The sequence below is a fragment of the Myodes glareolus genome, chromosome 9, assembly GCF_982192425.1.
Source record: "Myodes glareolus chromosome 9, mMyoGla1.1, whole genome shotgun sequence".
Lineage (NCBI taxonomy): Eukaryota > Metazoa > Chordata > Mammalia > Rodentia > Cricetidae > Myodes > Myodes glareolus.
In genome coordinates this window covers 79,585,993-79,605,129 of record NC_142034.1, presented here as the reverse complement: position 1 = coordinate 79,605,129, position 19,137 = coordinate 79,585,993, and the positions used below count along the sequence as shown (strand labels likewise).

The 19,137-nt window shown below is 44.0% G+C and overlaps 1 protein-coding gene across 8 annotated transcripts in view; it reads left to right on the top strand.

Moving 5' to 3' along the window:
- Ebf1 (EBF transcription factor 1) overlaps nt 1-19,137 on the top strand; it is a 389,901-nt gene that overhangs the window by 277,824 nt on the left and 92,940 nt on the right. For 5 of the 8 annotated variants that reach the window (XM_048435959.3, XM_048435957.3, XM_048435962.3 and 2 more), the window contains one exon: nt 16,603-16,736. In XM_048435959.3, coding sequence (XP_048291916.1) covers nt 16,603-16,736 — 134 coding nt within the window. The remainder of the gene's footprint in view (nt 1-16,602; nt 16,737-19,137) is intronic. The other 3 variants (XM_048435960.3, XM_048435958.3, XM_048435963.3) reach the window with 1 other exon arrangement.

The following is a 19,137-nucleotide window of genomic DNA, read 5'->3' as shown; positions in this document are numbered from 1 at the left end:
GTGGCAAGATGCAAATCTATGTTTTCCTCTTCTCTTCCTAAGCTCCTGTTTATAACGTGGTACATAGGAGGGGTGACCAGTAGTTGGATTTGAAGCATTTTTTAAAGGCTCATTTTATTTTAACTATGTTGTTTTCTCTATGCATGTGTTTCTGTTTGTGGGTATGTGCCAATGAGTTTGGGTGCCTGAGGAGGCCAAAGACTCCAGGTTACTCTTGAGCTAAAGTTCTGTGCAGCTGTGAGCTGCCTGATGTGGATGCTGAGAACTAAGCTCGGGTCCTCTGCGGGGGCCGTGTATTCTCTGAGCAAGTGAACTGTCTCTCCAGCCTTTAATTTTTCTCTTTATTTTTACAGAAATATGTTAGGTGAAGTGCTCTGCTGCGGTCATGCATGGCTTTGAGGATGCACTTAGGTTTCTCTGGGCCTTTGTCCCCTCCACATTTAACTGGAGGTTTGGTAGAGCCCTTCATGCTCTGACGATCCTGTGAGAACGTTGCTTACTTCTTGAGGAACTACACACACAGTTTTGGGGGTTGGCTACCCAAAGGCTGAGGCGACAGTTCTTCTACAGCTAGACCTACAGGCTGGCTGGTATGGCTGATTTGACAAGCTTTAGGCTCAGTGAGAGATACTAGCTCAGGGGAATATGGCAGAGTGATAGAGGGAAAAAATACCCAATCTTCCTTGGTCATTCATATTCATACGTACAGGCATGTATAACTGAGTGTGTGGTGCTCATCTAAGCACACACACACACACACACGCACACACGCATGCATATACACATACATGCATACACGCACACACACACACACGCGCACACACGCATGCATACACATACATGCATACACATACATGCATACACGCACACACACACAGAAACCAAGGTCTCATTCTGCAGCACAGGTCAGCCTGAAACTTATAATCCACTGGCCCCTTTCTCTGAGTTCTGGAGTCACAGGAATATATCAAAATGCCTGTCTTAAGATATTCTAAAAGAGTTACATTCTTCTCTTAATTTGTAAGGAAACAAAAACTACAACTGTTACTTCAAGATCACGAGTTCATAGAGATTACTGTAGGGCAAGACCAAACTTACAGAAACTGTTAGCTGATCCAAATAAAAACCACAGTTAAATAAAAATCAAGTAAATAATTGCTTAGGTGATACTAGAACAGAACAAGGTCATGACTTAAGTTCAAATCATGCTGTTAGAAAGGGCTTTAAAGATTGAGAAAAATAATTCATTCATCTTACCAGGAAACATATAAGACTCTGGGAAATATTTATTTTTCCTTTTCCTAAATAGATACTGGTTTGTTGATGTTGGTTTTGTTTGTTTGTTTAAAGAAAGCCCTGTAGATTCACTTTACCATCGCGGTAGACTTACTGTCCCAAAAAGATTTTAAAAATCCCAAACTTCTCCCAAGCTGTTAAGTCTATTTTATTTTTAAACAAGCCATGTCTGCATGTCAGAAAGCAGAGAAGGACCTGAGTCAGGAGCCTGCGTAGGCCGGGTCCGCCCAGGCAGCCCATTATGATAATGCTCCCAGAACCAGCTGAACACCGAGCAGAGCTGACACAGTGTCGTCAGGGGCAGCATCACCCATCAATTTCTGAGATAGGATTTGAGTTCAAATGACAGAAAGAGCAGCAATTTTGTTGAAGTTGATGCTTGGGGGAAGGGTGGGGAAGGCAAGGCAGGAACCAGCAAGGCCTAAAGGCAGGAAGTCCTGGGACCTCCGGAAGCTGGTGGCTCTGTTTTTCTCATCTGGCTGCTACCTTCCCTTCTAACTTTAACATCTGTCAGCGAGACCCACCTGGGTCCTTGCATGATTAGAGCCTTCTTCAGGGGGCGGGGTAAGGCTGTGTGGGGGTTAGTGATACTAATTTTAACTCCCAAGAGAATGGGGTACCAGCTGCCGGAATAGAGGCCGGCTCAGCCCAGGAAACAAGACTCCACGCGGCCTCTTATCCATGGAGGAAGCACATTGCGGGTATAGTGGCAATTGTTTGGTTTTTGTTCTTTGGAGACAAGGCCTCACTTAGTTCAGGCTGGCCTCAAACTCACTCCCTAGCCAAAGCCGGCCTTGAACTCCTTGTTCCTCTTGCCTTTACCTCCTAGATGCGATGCGGGCATGAGCTGCAGTTATTAATGCCTGACTTTGTAGAGGCAGTTATTAATGCCGGCTGAGAGAACGCTCAACTTTTAACCCACCCACTTCATTCTTCCCCAGGGTAGTACCATCGGCGACTGCTCTTTTGCTTCTCAGCCAGTCCTTTATCTGGCCAACAAATATTGGCTCTCTGCCTCCTATATTAGACTGGAGGGGTGCCGCGGTGACAAAGCAGGGGCAGGCATTAACATTAGGAGGCACACAGCGCCATGCATATGCTAATTCATAGACAGGAAATAATGGGAACTAGAATGGTTTAAATGGCATTGGTGAAAGGGGCTGTGAAAGAGAAATACAGACCCCTAAGAAGGCTTAATGCAAGGGACACCCAGTCAAGTCTGAGCAGTCATTTTAATTTTAAATGAGTCTCAGGCCTTAGTGAAGTAGAGAGAAAAACATCAGGCAGATGATATGTTGTTCAACTCACTTGAGGGTAGACCCCCAGAAATTTAAGGGGGGTGGGACTAAATGGAAAGGTGGCCTAGGTCTAAGAATTGTTTCTGAGGAGTAAATTTGGAATTTTTACATGGGTCAGTTTCTCTTTTTGGTTAAACATAGAAGTCCGTTGTTTCTTATTGATCTTGTGATTAATGCTACTGGTCGTCTGGTGGATTGCACATGACAGATTCAGACCTGTGCCTCCAGGGATGCTGGCTTCGCTGTTGAGATAGCACTCATGATACATCAGGTCCAGTGATGAGTTTTTTTGGGGAAAAAAAAAATTAATGCTTCTGACAGCCAGGGGAGGGCAGTGCAGTTCCTATGTCCTCTTAAAAATAAGGGAAACTGAGGCCAAAGGTAAAGGATTTTGAACAAAGAGTTGAGTTTGTTTCTGCAACCGTTAGACTTCCAAGATGCTGACACTGGGATCGTGGCTACTGCTCTTTCCCACTGTTCAGTCAATGCTACTCTCTCTACGCATTGGACTTCAGAGGTGGAGAGAGTCTCTTGCTATTTGAGCCCGTAATATAAAACTTGCTCCAGTTGAAGCAGATTGACGACATTACTCAAAGGCAAACTGAAAAGCCAGGCCCACGCTCAATCCCAAGGGTGAGTTACTTGGCTCGAGGAGTGATACCTGGGAAGGCGCTTTTCTGGGTTAAGATAAAAACTCCTGGTATCACGTCTCGCTATCGGGCACCCCATCTCCTGCTCCCTGGGCCAGTATCGCAACCTGAAATACTCAGTGGACAGAAATGAAACTTTATAGAATTTGGGTGATCATCACCGTTATCAGATAAATATGACGCCATCCGCAGGATTTTAGCAACCTTGCGCGGGGGCTGGGGGAGCAGTCTGAGGATTGTAGGACTGGGTGACTTGACTGCCAACCTGCCACATGCAGGTTGGCAGGAAGATGATCCAGCCATTAAAATCCTTCTGCAGCATATGTGCAGGCCAGTCATAGCAGAAGCCCTGTTGTGGGAACCAGACCAGACAGGCATCAGGGCAGGAAGAAAAAGAGAAACACAAAAGTCACACTCTCTAGACCATGGGGACACAAATAGACCTACATCCACTGATCACTAAACATGAAAGCAGAACTTTATCCCAATCTGTGCAATTGATCGATATTTTATACACGAGCGCATGTCCTTATGAGTCTGGCTCATTTGAGTGTTGTAAATGGCAAGACCCCAGCTGTTGGCAGCCGCGTTCTTTATCTACACGCAGTTCTTGTCTAGAACGACATGGGAACAGGGACGGGGAGGGCTCCTGTTTGAGGCATCAGCGCACCAGTTTCTTCTGCTGACCTTAGGACAAAGTAATAAGATATCATGATAGCTGCCTTTGTAAACCATGAGTGGGTAGCAGCACAGTTTGGCTGTTGTTTAGAAGGTCGTTAAGGTGCACATGTGTCTCATAAATTGAGAATTTTCCTCCCTTTCTCTTCCTCATATCCCTTTCTCTTCCTCTTTTCCCTCTTCCTCCTTCTTTTCCTCCTCCTCTCTTGCCAGTGTTGGAGATCAAACCCAGGGCCTTGAGCCTTTTAGGCAAGCACCCTACCACTGAGCCTGGCCCCCAACTCTTTGGTTTTGATTCTTTCTTCTGTGGGAGCGTGGCTGGGGAAGCTGAAGCCCACCGAGCCTGCTTGCGCTCCACCAGCAGCATGTGGCTCACGACTTGTGGGAGGGTGGATGAAGGGACATGCTCCAACTAGCCTTATTGTACTTTCTCAGTTCTCGAGAGAGGGGGAAGGGCATCCTTGGGAAACCCTGCTGCTGGCCGGCCACGCAGCCCACAACGTTCCTCCAGAAACCGTCATGTATAGCGAAGGTGTAGAGTCAGACCCTCAGGTTCCTCTGGCTTTTCGCAGTGGTAAGCTCCTGGTGGGTCTTTCTGATTTGGTTAGTCTGTGGAACTCCATTCTTGCTGGAAAAAAAAAAGTTGGTGAAAATAGAACTATCTTTAAGGTAGTGTGTCAGGTTAATCTATGTGTTAATGATGTTTTAGAAATTTTTTTTTGTGTGTGTGAAAAATTCTCTAACGACGATCATCAAAACACACACTGTCCAGGTTTCAAATGAAGGTGGAGGGACACTGCTCTGTACTTTGTAAATTCATCAGAGGACTGGGATGACTTGTATTAGGTGTAGAAACTCAGGGAATGGTTAGTAGCCCAACTTGTAACAATAGAGATGTTTCTAAGCCTGGAATCTTGGCAGGATTTTCAATGTTACTGTGTTTAAATTGGCGCCTGTGATATTATGCAAGGATGTCGTTTTCTGAACTTGGAAATAGAAAAAGGAAATAGAGAGATTTTACTATAGTTCATATGTGGGTCTGTGTCTTTAGGGGGAAATAACTTTACTTGGAAAGAGAGTAGTAACACTCTGTAAAGTTAATAAATATCCACCCTCGATAATGGCGACAAGGAATTACACAACTGAGATTTTATGGAACTTCGGCTGTATTTATAGGATCAAAGTGATTATTTTAGCCAAACAGGACAGATATTTCAGATAAGCACCAAAACTGGAAGGGAGGTTTGGTGTCCTCATCCAAAGCAGACTTTGAACCTCTCAAGTAGGAATATCTCTGAGCTGCAACTTCCTCGTCTATACAGTAGAATAATCTCTGCTTGCCCACCGCTCAAGGTTAATATTAACGGCAGAGACCTTGGAGCACTACCCAGTGTTCAAATCACCAGGCAGTCAGCGCCAGCTACTGTCATCATCCGTCAGTGTGCCAATGGGCGAGGTTCCTGCCTGCTTGAGATGTGTTAGCTGGTCAAGCTGTTTAACACATTTAGGTATATGCTCCCTCCTCTCTGCACATGCACATGTACACGTGTGCATGCATGCACACACACACACACACACACACACACACACACACATTGTGCACAGGGCTGTGTATGCACAGACATCAAGTTTAAGTTCAAGAACAGCAGGAAGTGACACGTGAATGAGACCAACAGGAGGACTTGAGAATGACTTAAGTTTTCTAGACTGTGCTAGAAGCCATCAGCTTTGAGGGTCTTTTCAGCGAAGAACTGTTGGACCGTGTAGAAGCCTGTGGCTTCGCTTTCCTGAGGAAGAAACGCCAGGAACATTTGAAGATCGGGGACTTGTAGGGTTGTCAGCACCGTCTGCCTTTGCATTTATTCATGCCCCCCATCTTCATGAGATGAATCTTTTCCCTCATCTTTCTTATCCCCATCTCCCAACTATTCCCTCCTTACTCTGTACCTAAATTAGTTCATTTAAATTCACCGCAGACTCATGAAGTGGGTTTTTTTTAATAATGACCAGCCCCAATGAAAATGGCAGAAGCTGAGAGTAAGGAAAAGAGATTTGCACCCACCCGGTGCTAAAAAGTAAAGCTGACCCAGGACCTGAGACCCCTGGATCCATAGGTAGTGTTGCATCTGAGCCCTGTGCTACCTCTAAGGTGGGATGGGGGAGTCAGCCAGATTCAAATGGTGAAAGCTGACATCCGAATGGGGACCAGGTAGCTTTAGGGAGCAACTGGAACTTGAACCCAATCACCAGGCAGTAGACACAAACTGGAAAATGCAAATAGCTCGGCTTTCTTCACAGTTCCACCAGGACAGTCCAGATCAGGAGTAGGCATGGAGGAAATCGAGTCAGTACCTCACAAAGCTTCCAGAGACGTGGAATTCCCACTCCTCTTTGCTCACCACATACAGATAAGTTTCATGATCCACATTTCTGTGCTTGTGACGTCATGGATCATCACCACGGAAACATCTGTGTTGTAACAAATGCTGGCGTGCAGCACCACTGGCCGTGTTAGGGAGGAGAGGAAACTGGCTCAGCATGATAAGGCCCTCCTTCGTGAAAGTTCCCTCCGACCTGCTCGCCACAGCAGCTGGCCTAGCGGAGAGAAACACAAACGGAGAGAAACAACACAAACGGAGTTATTTGCAAAAAGCACAAAAGCACAGCCTGTGCCTTATTAAAAGTTGGGCAAGGTTGATTTTGAAATGCAGCTCACATCCAAAACATGGGTTCCTTAAAAGGCCGCTGTCTATGCTCTCTTGCGCGATGACAGTGAAAATCTTTCCGCATTCTTCCCCCCAAGTGTTTCTACAGAAACTGTATGTCTACACAAGAAAGCAAGCTGGGGAGCTGCCACGGTGCCTGGGGTGGGTGGGTGGGTGGGGATGTAAGGCTAACCAGAAGCAGTAAGGACTAGGGCTTACATTTATTGTTTGATGAGTCAGTAGCAACATTAGTCAGTGCAGAAACGAACACCCAAGGATTGATTTCTGACTTGGGGAGGGGTTTCTATGCTCTGGGCACTGGGGGATCCTAAGTGGGATCTAGTCTTCAGCCCTATGTTGCTTTGGGCTATGGTTTACATAATATTGGAAAGAGGGAGGCAGAGTAGGTGGGAGGGGTGGTCGATGAGGGGCACAGAGAAGAACAAAGGAAAATGACACATGCATATGAAAATGCCCCAGGGAATCTCATTACTTTATTTACTAACTTTTGTTAGAATTTAGGTGGAATTTCATTGCTGACAAAAATAAGATTGTATCTAAAAATATGGATGGCAAATTGTCTTTATAAATTAAAGAGCTGCTAGTGTGGGACCCGTATACTCAATGGATAGCTGTTATGCCAAATCTAACAGTGTCTCTTCCGTGTTGCATTTATTCCCTGCCTGGTCCCATGAGGGCTTGCTTTGTAGTCTTTCTCAGTAGGATTTGACAGGATCACTCTAGAAGACCTTCTGGAATATGCATGCCCCTCTGATTACCAGTTACGGGCTCAAGCATCTAAACTTAGTCCCAAGACCCACGCTGTCCAGTAGAGCCTTGTGAAGATGAAGGGGTTCTCCCAGTGTGCCGTCTCGTAACTCCTTACCTCTGGCAATAGGACTATGTAAGGAATTTTTCATATTAATTAAGTAAACATTGAATAACTTATTTGTGGATAGTGGCTCCTGCATTGGGCAAAGCAAGTTAAATAATGGGATTAGATTCCTAGTTAACTGTCTCTTATTTGATAACATGTGCAGGATAGACTCTGGGACTATATATGTGCACACATCCGTGTTCTAAGACTAGAACTTTTATCAACTGAAGAAATCAAAGAGTCTTTTATGAGGTGTTTACCCACACATTCCCACCAGCACACTGAAGTCTGGGTGAGAGGTTTCATTGCTCTCTGCTGCCCAGCTGTTCAGTCAAGGGAACTACTTAGCTACAATAGCAATGTCCATATATGGAGTGGCTAACATTATTTGTGCCAAGTCACACCATTTGTGATAGTGTTGCGCCCCTGTGGAAAATGATATATGGGATGGCCACAGATGTGTGCTAGTTTACTGGGTCTCCTCCTCTTTAGGGCCACGCCCGTCACAGGTTGTGGTCTGTCATAGTTTTCATCGTAAACATATTCTACACATCTACTGCTCATGTGTCCGTAAACACCTGATAAGAAAGGTTCTAAAAGGTCTCCCATTCATGCAACTTAGCCACGAATCCAGCAGACTTTGCTTGGGAAGCTTATCACAGCCCTTCTCCACTAGGTCCTTTGTCACCGGTAGTAATTCCAGAACCACTCTCCAGGCATTGCCTCTTGGTGGTGCCCTGGCCTCTGTGTCCACAGCCTCCATAACCTGGCTCGTCCAGTTGAGAGCATGGGTTGGCCAGCTTCAGAGGTTCTATGCGGGGAGCACCAACTGAGCCCAGCTTGTTTTATTCAAGATTAAACTGTAAACTGCAGCCTCCCCCAGGCCTCACTGCGGCAAGAAAGTTGCCTGAGAAACATACAAAACCTAGCAGAAATGACAGTGAAAATTGTAGCAGCTAATTTCTCAAAAAAAAAAAAAAAAGACTACTACTAACCCTATTGTAATGAGGCTGGGGGGAGAACAAAGCCCCGGTGACTGTCGTCTGCCTGAGTCATCCATTCAGAATTATATCTCTTCTGCACCCGGAGTCACATTTTCGTGGCAAGGCTGCCACATCTTATCTCCTCTTTCTGCTTTTTCAGGCAAATGTCTCCACACAAACCTAGGATGACAGTGGGTTGAATAAACCCTCAAATTCAGTAAGAAGAAGGAACTCTGGGACAAAAACAAAGAGTAGATTCGACACACTTTTGAACTTTTTAGTACAATTTTTAATGTGAACGGAGCCAGACTCATGCATTGCTAAATCACCTGCATGCAAACTCTCTTTTCCCTGCCCTCTGAGTCCTGCTCCCAGACACCAGGAAGCTAAAAATTCGTATTCAGACAAGAAAAGACAAGCCTTGGTGAACAGATGGAGTGGAGTTCAGCATAAAGGTTTAATCCTATCAGGCCGGTTCCTGTATGGCCATCTGGATAATCCCACACACACATTCAAGTCCTGTTAAAAATACGACTCCAGCCAAGATTAATGTCACAGATTTTCCAATGGACATGTTCATATTTGACTTTATGATTTTCCAGGCTCAGGAAGATTGCTTGGGAATACACACTAGTATATTCCTCGAAGAAGTAGTTACATGATTTTATTGTTGTTGTTGTTAAATCAGAAAATGGTTTCCCCTTTTCTTAATGTTGGTGTCTGTTTGAGGGAGGTAGTTTCCACTTCTTTGCTTCCCTGCCTTTGCTCTCTCCAACTTTTCATACAGCAGGGTAATTAGAAGAAGAGGGGAAAATTAATTTTGTACAGAATAATTCCCCTTGTTGGGAAAAAAGAATTATTTACCCATCGTGTCATCAGAGGCAAGCGGTTTCACTATTTCTGCAACAAATACCACAATTGGATCCATGAATAATTCATTCTGAGGGTTCGCCTACCCTCCGTGACTATTCCCCCCCCATTACTTAGCAATGGAGTGGCTGACAATCACAGAGCAAGGGAAGGAAAGAGAAAGCTCGTGGCAACATTTGCTTTTCACTGTTTCAGAATTAGAATTTTGTGCATTTTAATTTCAGGTCTTCTGTGCGAAATGCAAGTTGGAGTGCAATGTATTCCTCCCTCCCTGAGTCACAAAACTCTGCGCTTCTGTGTGTATTTAACAAACAATTTTTGTATATTATGAAACAATGCTATGTTGCCTGTCATTAAATCCAAAAGCCTTCGACAATCTTTCAAGTGCAATTTAGAAGTTATAGGCACACATCAAAATGTCAAGATTTTTTTTTTCCACAGCTAAATTGTTAAACAGCCCTGAAGAGTGAACACGAATAGTTGTGGTTCTCAGAGAGGCAGACTCAGAAATCCAGAAACACCTGCCCTGGAATGTTCCAGAATATAATTGTGACCACATTTATGCCCTTCTCTTGCTCAGGTGCCGAGTCCACCAATGGCTAAGGTACTTAAAAATTTTAGAGGAAACTATGAAAACAAAATAAACAGGAAGTAGATAGGCCATGGGCTGGATCTGTAATTGACAGGTGGCATCATTTGGGACATCGATGTCATTTCTTGATGTGGAAGATTACCACCCTCCTGTCTCTGTAGGGACAGTCTTTGGAGCAATGTTTCCATCTAGTGACTGGGGGATTTTTTTTTTCTTTCCTCCTTTTCAGTGAGAACCATTAATGCTGTCTGAGCAAAGGGCTTTTCTGCCAGATGAAGTCACTTTGGGATAAAGGATGCAAAGCGCTTGAAAGTCTCAATTTCCTCATCTAATATTTAATAGGTTTAATTGCATCTAGTATTGAGAAATCTCTGTATCATGGCTTACATTTCTCATTAAAGTGACAAACACCAGAGAGAGAGAGAGAGAGAGAGAGAGAGAGAGAGAGAGAGAGAGGAGAGAGAGAGAGGAGAAGATGGACAGGAGAGAGACTCTTGTATATAATTAATTAATACTGTAATTCTTTGCAAAGTACCACCTAGATATTTACTAGACAAAGCAATGAATGCAGATCAATAGCAAAATAAAATATACTCTAATAACTGACAAAATACTTAACTACGCAGTGCAGTTAGAGAGGGCTGTAAAAGAAAGCAGAACTTAGGTAACTCCGAAGTGTTACACATTGCTGTAGTTTCGGTGATAAGGCTCTCACATCTGGTTACTTACTGACGGAATTTGTTTGTTATGAATTGAGGGGGGTATCTGTGGGAGTGTTTGCATCCTGCACATGGGGTCGGCCAGATGGGTGGTAGATGTCTGATCCAGTGTTGCAGCAGCTTCCAGCTTCTCAGGCAACACAGTTGAAGGACAGTTGACCAAGCACAGACCTTGCACATGGTGAAGGTGCAGAAGGCTAACCTTCCAACTAACATCAAACCCTGTTGGTCCCCTTCTCTTTAACTGCTTGTTTGGAAGCAAGTCAATGGAGCAGTTGGGAAAAATGATCATTTCACTTAAGAAAGTCACAAATTGTTGAGGCTATGTTCAATTAGGGCTCCTCCATGGCCCAATAGCTTCTGGAATGGGATTACTCCCAAGCACAGCCTTATGAAAACCCAGCAGATAAAGAGGAGTGAGGTTTTATGAGCACACAAAGGTGCCATTGGAAGGAGTCCAGCTCAGGCTGGCAAGACGATTCATCGGGTAAAGGTGCTCACTGCCAAACTTACAATCCGAGTTTGATTCCCTGCAACCCACATGGTAGTGGGAAAGAACAGACACACACAAGTTGTCCTATGACTTCTGTGTGCACACCCTGGCATGTGCATACCCCCTAAATAAATAAACAAACAAATAAATGTTAAAAATTAAAAATAAAAGTTTAGCATCTTTCTGACAAGTTTCAGACATTAGAGAATGAACAGTGAAGCCATTTTCTCTGATACAGTTCTGGTATGTTTCTCAAAGAACATTAATTCCAGAAAAAAATGTCTTAAAAATGAAAACAAAACAAGAACAAAAGCTTACTTTACTTTGGGATGCTCTGGTGTTCGGTATAACTATTCTGTCCATTTAGCTGAACATATCACCAAGCATCTAAGCTAAAAAACTCTTCAAAAGGTTAAGTGATGAGTGCATAGGGCACCTTACTAAATAAACGCTCATTAACAGGAAGCCATTGACAGTAATAATAAATGGGATGGCAGAAACTAGTGTATTGTATATCTGACACAAATAGGCATTTTCTGTGCATTCTGTGTCAAATCTTTGGAGTCTCAACCACTGGAAGCTATTAGAAGTCTTCATTGAGCAAGTGACCGGGGCTGTACTCAATGGTAGACACGGAATGTTGGAATTGATGTCAAAGGATGTCAACAGTGTTTGCTCAGATAACGTTAAAAGCTGGTGCCCACCCGGCCACCTTGTTTGGGAGCCTCAGGTACCTGCTTTTTAAAATCACTTATTCAGAGAGGGCTGTTTGGTTGACTGTTAGAGAAAGGAATCTGGCATGTTTCTTGCGTGGGTACAATGTAGAGAACAAGCTTGTACCTGCGTCGCGGTTCATAATGGATGCCATCTTGAGATATAGACTGTGATTCATACTTCCTTAATTGGCACATTTTGCCAATTGATAAGAGTATTGTATGCCCAGGATATTTAAAGACAGAAAAGGAGGGAATGGAACCACATAACACATCTATACTGAGGCTTCCATCGTATAGAATGGAAATTCCATTCCATTCCACAATGGCCGCAAGACCCTCATTTTGAAAATGAGATATGATAAACCTTGAACCCGTGTCATCTTTATGGCTACCCTAAATAAGTGAGGCATCGATCAGAGCCCAAAGAGATCTCAACAGCAAAAAACAAGAGCAGCCCCAGGACCCTGCTGATCGACACACACACCACTAATTCACCTCAATGGGAAGGCACCTCTGAGCTCAATTAACCCTTATTCCCAAGGCCACCAATAAACCCCGAGGTAAACACGGCTCTCCAGATCCTGGCTTTCTATCAATGAAATAGGTCATTTCTATCAGAGGCCGAGCTTGTAAATTCACCTTGCTAATCAAGAGCCTGGTGCTCCTTGTGCAAGCACTAGAATCATGTAGCTTTGGTTCTGGGAGCCGGACAGTTTTAAACCACGGAGGGCATTTGTGATTTCTTTTGCCTTCTGAGGTGATATGAAGAAAATATATATGTTCTCGTGGTGGAAGAGGTGATCAGAAATGTCCCCGATGCAATCATCTGCACACACATTGCTTGTTAAATATGTACTGGGGGCCTGAATGATTTTGTTCTCTCCTATTTTTTTTTTTTTTTTTAAATTCTTCGCTTTTTTTTTCTTCTCGCAGCCGCCATTGTTCAAAAGCAAATTGGAAATCTGGTAATTAGGCCCTGACTCACAGTGTCGTATTAAAGTCCCAAGCCAAAGTTCAACACCCTGAAATGAAATTTAAACCAATTAATCTGTTAGATTTTTATCGCTTGTCCGTGTTTTCTCAGCAATTCCCCCAGCACGTGGCCTTTGATCAACTCTCATACAAACGCTAAAATGTGTGCCTGCTGCTAGCAAGACGGAATGACATTAACACGGGCCTCATAAAACAATCAGAGCAGAGAAGCCCTCAAACAGGGAGGGCATAGTAATATTTAATAAAAGCGCACACATAATCTTCAGAATTAGCATTCTGTGCCGTGCAGTACCTTTGGGAGAGGAGCTTTTATTTGTGGAGTGATCATTATAACAAAGAGGCGCTACCTAATAATTCCCACTTTAATTCTGCAGCGTGCCAGGAGCGTTTCAGAACCATTATGCTAAACTGGTGGGGTAATCATGTTATTGTCACAGTTTGAAGGAAGGAAAAGCTCGACTCTGGTGGCTGGGAAGGGGTGGGAGAAGCATTAAAGAAAAGAAGAGGGAAAACTTTTATTTTTAATGCAATTTAGAGCCAGAAATGGGTCTGTTGCCCTTGTGGACAGAGTGCGAAAATATGCTGATGGGAAGGAGTCTTTCATTAATTAAACCATGAATTTCCTGCTTGAAAAAAATAAGAAAAGAACAGTCCTACTTTCAAATCTGCCCCTTCACTTCCCAAGCCGTAATGATTTTTCTGTTTGTTTGTTTTGTTTTGTGAAAGAATGCCATGGGTGATCTCGGCTCATTTTCCAGCTCCTGGAAATCTCTTTGCTCTCCAGTTCAGCTGGAGCCAGCCAGTGTGACTGTGAAAGCAGTGGTCTGTCCCTGCTCCTCCGAGGAGATGGCATCAGTGAAAGTGAGACCCTGGCTGCTGTGAAGGTTCTGCAGCCTCCTTAGACATCCTTACCAGCGGGGTGGAGGGGAGAGGAGATCCAGGGATGCTAAGAATCCCTGCTGATGTCAGGTCCTTGCCTGGGTACCTTTTAGTATTTGCTCTAAAAGGTACAAATGTCGCCGCATGCCCTGCTTCACTGAAGTTTTTACTCGTGTGGCACCTTAGTAGATGCTCAGTGGAAAGGCGTCAAGCCATCCAAAAGTTAATAGAATGAACATTAATCGCCGTCTTTTCCTATCAACCCCAGTCCAGTCACCTTCCCTTTTCATAAGGACCCACTGTGGACAACTGCTGTGCATCCTGTCTTCCAGACTTTGGTCACATGTCACCTGGAATCACACAGACACACAAATGCTCATACACATAAAGGCTCAGTACATATAATTTTTCAAATTAGCTGGAACACGTAGTTCGAATTGTTGTCTGCATATTTTATCTGTCCCTCAAGGTAGTATTGCATTGGTTCTTTACTCCTTTAGGGCTCAGTGTTCTCTTCCTTTCCCCTGGCTAGTTGACCGGTAGGTTGGCTTCTGAACAGTTGCTCCTCGTATTTGACAACACCATCACTTTCCTTTAGTTCAAGTGTTTCCAAGTGTGTGTGTGGTTTGTGTGCTTGTGTGCGTACGCGTGTGTGCATGCACATGCACATACAGCCAGATATCTCCACACTCCCACCCACCTCCAAACCCCCAACCTACACAGTCACATACACCTAGCCCCTACACACACACACACACACACACACACACACACACACACACACATTCACACATGTGTACTTTGTAAGTAACAAGAGGATAAACAAGGAAAAGGATCGAGTGTAAACTCAGCAGGTCTTAACCATGTAAGTTCTCTCCATAGATTTCTGTTAGCTGCTCAGCTATGCCCTTCTGTGTCCTTTTTAAGAAGTTAGAAGAGACTTTACTCATCTAAACAGTTGTGTCTGCATCATAAAAAACTGAAACAGAAACCCAAAGCTAATAGATGTTAACATGAAGACCATTTTGAAATCCGCATGGATAAACAGTCTCCGCATTTAATGACATGACTGGAGACCATGCTTCGCAACTAGATGAGATTCTCATGCCCAGGTCATCTAAACCAATATTGAATATTTTCCCAAGGCATCTAGAGAGACAGCAACACTTTTTGTATGTTATCCTGGTACCTAAATATATGAAGTTAGGTCAATAAAAGAAAAAGATCCGGTGATACTAACAAAATGTTTCTAAAACGGTTATGTTTTATGAATTTTTCATAGTTGAATATTACTTATCTATTTTATAAACAGCTAGAAATCCTACATTGTATTAGGTCATTGCTTCAGAAGCCTGTAACCACATGGGTCAACAGTTTAGTTTTTAAAAAAAACTCTTGTATAAGAAAAAGTCCAGTGCCCTTGAGACACTTTTCCCCCACCCTGTGTAGGTCAAAACTGGACAAGAATGAAGTTCAGTCGTGGATTCTTTATATTTTCTTAATTAATTGCTTTGTTTGGGGATAAAATGCAGGAAAGTAAGTAGCCAAGCTGCCCTGTTTCAGCTGCAGATGTGTTCCTGTGAGTTCAGCCAACACCAAATGTTTGGTTTGGATGTTTTCAAACTTCTCTGTGCAAGGTTTGGAGGATTAATTTGAATCAGGACCAACGCCATCCTACTTGTTTGTGTGGTGGCACGTGAACACTGGTCCCGCTGGGATTAGCTTAATGTTTTCTTTGCTTATTGCAAAAGTTAAGACAGGAGACTTTGCCAAATTTGACAAAGTCCAATACTAATTATTATTATTTTTCCAGTACTTCCCACTCACATTTGTAATTAGCTGGTGTTCTCCTTGGCATCAGTGTTTGGGAAGTCAGTCTTGAAAACTTGTAGAAGAGGATGGGTCTCGCTCTCTCTTCTTGCACTGTCTCACTTGCTGCCCCGTTTTCTGGGGTGCTGTTTGTTAAGAGGATCATTGTCAGAAGACAAACAGCATGGCACTGACGGGTTAAAGGCCCTCTGTGGCATCAAGCTGCCTTTAGAGAGGTTTCCAAGTCATAATCTTACCACCCCGTGTATTTTTAGTCCTTCTGTCCAGAGGACGCACTGCTCATTAGGAAAACCACCTAACTTGTGCTTGCCGTCACAGCCTTTGCAAATGAAGGCCATTTGCAATGGAAAGAGAAACCAGTCTGTACATTTTTTATGCCCTGGAAATACAACAGAGCCCAGGTTGTGAAGAGGTCTGGGGTTCAGCAAGACCACTGCTCATTGTTTGCATAAGACACCCTAAGTGACCTGGAACTTTGAATCTATAAAATGGGAGCCGTGACATGTAGTTGAAAAAATTGTAATGATTTTTACTGCGGAATGTTGCTGTGTTGATATTACAGAGAGAAAAGCAAGGAGCAAGAATCCTTCCTGCTCCAGCCTCCTGCTTGCCTTGTTAGCTCCTCATTGGACAGGAATGTTCATTAAGAACGCAGACATTTTCCCTTCACCAACTATATTCAACTTTGAAACAATTCTGTAATGCTTTCACTGCATTAGAATCTCTAGCATTTGATAAATCCAGCTTGTCTTCTGGGGTTAAATTTCACAAGCTTTCAAGATTAATAAAGAGATTAGTGAATGAAATGTATGCATCTCAACAGGAGCAATGAAAAAGATGCCTTTAAGAACTAACGTTGCTCCCTGGGTTTCTGGTCCTGATGTGGCTAGGAAATGTTGAGGTCTTGAGGGACTTTCTGTTAGTGAAAAGATAAAAGATTTTTTTTTCTTTTTCTCAAGTCTCCCATCATTAAAGTTTGGTTCTAACAGCAGACTCCTTCTCTTTTTCATGTGTGTTGAAAAGCAGCTACTCCCTGTATCAAAGCCATCAGCCCGAGTGAAGGATGGACGACGGGAGGCGCGACTGTGATCATCATAGGGGACAATTTCTTTGATGGGTTACAGGTCATATTCGGTACCATGCTGGTCTGGAGTGAGGTAGGTGTTGTCTGAACATTAATATCTAATAGCTTGGTCTAGTTGAAGACACGATCTATGCTTGAATTTCTAATAGAATGTATAGGATATCATGGTACCACTCTGGGTGGCCCACCTCCAGTCTATGGAACTTTGGAAACTAGGAAAGGTGAACTGGAGTTTCCCAGGAGACCCTGCTTGCTGTTGGGATTGTTTCCATCTAAGCCATGAGCACCCACAGAGCTTTCTGTTTGGTGGTTTGTCCTTTTGGACTTGGTAGAAGGAAGGTCCTTTTGCATAATGAGGAGTGAAAAGAAGATGCAAGGTTATAAAATGTATAGGAAAAGATGTACAAATGGAAGCAAGTCAATTATGTGTGGACATTCCATAGTCAGAGGCAACTATGACTTGAGATTCAGAGTCTCCTCTTAAGATGACAGTCATAATGTAGGGAGTCCTTGGCTTACTCAGTGACTCTCAAACAGAGTGAGTCACCAGGGGACCCAGAAGAACCCAGGGTTTTCCACAGAAAGAACAGACAGCTTCCTGGTCCCTGATAGTGTGACTCCCGCCATGTGACCATGAGTGTTCTATGTGTGTAGTGCTTGCAGCACTGGGCATCTGACCTGGCTGACATATCTGGCAAATAACTGGCATTTATTTAAGATCTCAGAACATGGGCATCGCCATTTCAGGCAGGCCACAATAGACACCTTCATTATCAGAATTTGGAGCCCAGGTGTCTTAGCCAGCGCCTTCAAATCCCTCGTTTACCCCAAAGTACAAAATAAAAACAGAACCTGGACCAGAAGAGGGCATGGAGGTAGCTCAACCCCACTTGTTTTCCAAGTAGTCCTACTTGGCCTTGTGGAATCTTGGGATCTAGGCCAAGTGTTCAACATTTGAGAGACTGTGACATCTTTCTCTCTGTGACACACACCAACATAAACTCTCAGATGCAGCTTGTGCCTTGAGCCTTGAAGATAAAGAGCCATTGACTAAGAGTGGGGACCCAGAGCCCTGGGGGAGGGGGAATGACCGATGTGTATGTGGTCATACAAAGAAGTGAGAGTCAGCCAAGCTTTGTGGCCCCCGATCCTACTTGTCATATCAGGGTGCCACCATTTAGCTCTTCTAGAAGCTTTGTTTTCTTCTTTTTGGGGTTGCAAGAATGTGCTGAGTGTTGGCTGTGATAGTAGGGCATGTTTTCCTGACTAACACACCGAAGAGGACCTTGTCCATTTTAGAGCTATCCCCATACTCTCTGCACCAGCAACCACCCACTCGACATGCCAGTCTCCCTTGCCAGCATGCGGCTACAGCCTTGATTGCTTCACACTCTGCCCAGAGCACTAAAGCTCTTATAAAGTTGAATCAGAACCAGGCTTCTCAGTCCATCCAACTAACTGTTATCTAAGCTAGAACATTCTGGGCAAGAAAAGTGTACTAAATGTCCTCCTGCCAACTGTCCTGCGCTTTTCACTGGAAGCAGCAGGGTACACATGAGAGGGATCAGCTCCATGGCTTATGTTGTTGCCAGCCGGTGTCTTCAGCCTGGTGTAAACCATGTTCTGTATGAGAACAGTCTTTCCCAGGTCTTGGGAGCCACATCTCCAATCTTGCTGTCACTCTTTCTGCTGTTTATTGGGGAGCAGGGCAGGGGGGAAGAATAACTCCAAGGTGGTCCCTGTGTCAGGGCGATCAGATGCGGACTGGGGTAGAAATCAGAATGGACAGAAAGTTAATTGACCAAAGAAGATTAATCCAGGGCAGTCAGAAAGTGTGTGTGCCTGCTACAGCCCTAGTAGGCTCTACTGGAGGTGGAAAAGGACATACTAGGAACTCACACATCTGTGCCCACCTTGCCACTGGTTTGGCAAGGTGGCCTGACTCATCTTCTCTATTCTCCCATTCTTGTTGGTGAAAAGGCAGCCACGGTTAACACTGTCTACCTTAGCTTTGCCAAGGCTGACAACCAAATTGCTTTGAAAGATTTGTTTCTACATAGTGAGTAACAGAGAAGGTATGGAAAGGAGAGCCGCCCCCCACAAAAAACTGTGCATCTTCTTTTCTCCCATCCCTGGCACCCTAATACCACGGCCACACATTGCCCAGAGTCGAGGTGGCCTCCAGGAGGAGTCAGGGTACCTGCTGGCTCTTTGCTCTTCTCCTCTTTCCAAGTGTTCTAAGGAACTATGTCCTAAATTAGGAGTTCTGTCTCAGTGGAAACTCATGTTGTGGTTTCTAAGAGAATTTAGCAGGTATCCTTGTAGAATTAACAAGGTCACATATCCAGATCATACCATACAGTAGTCTGATCCATACAGTGTAATCTCAGAGAAGTAGGTACTCTACTAACAAGAACAAATGCAATCTTGAGCAAAGGAACAATCATAGGAAGTGGAAATTCATAGAGTAATCT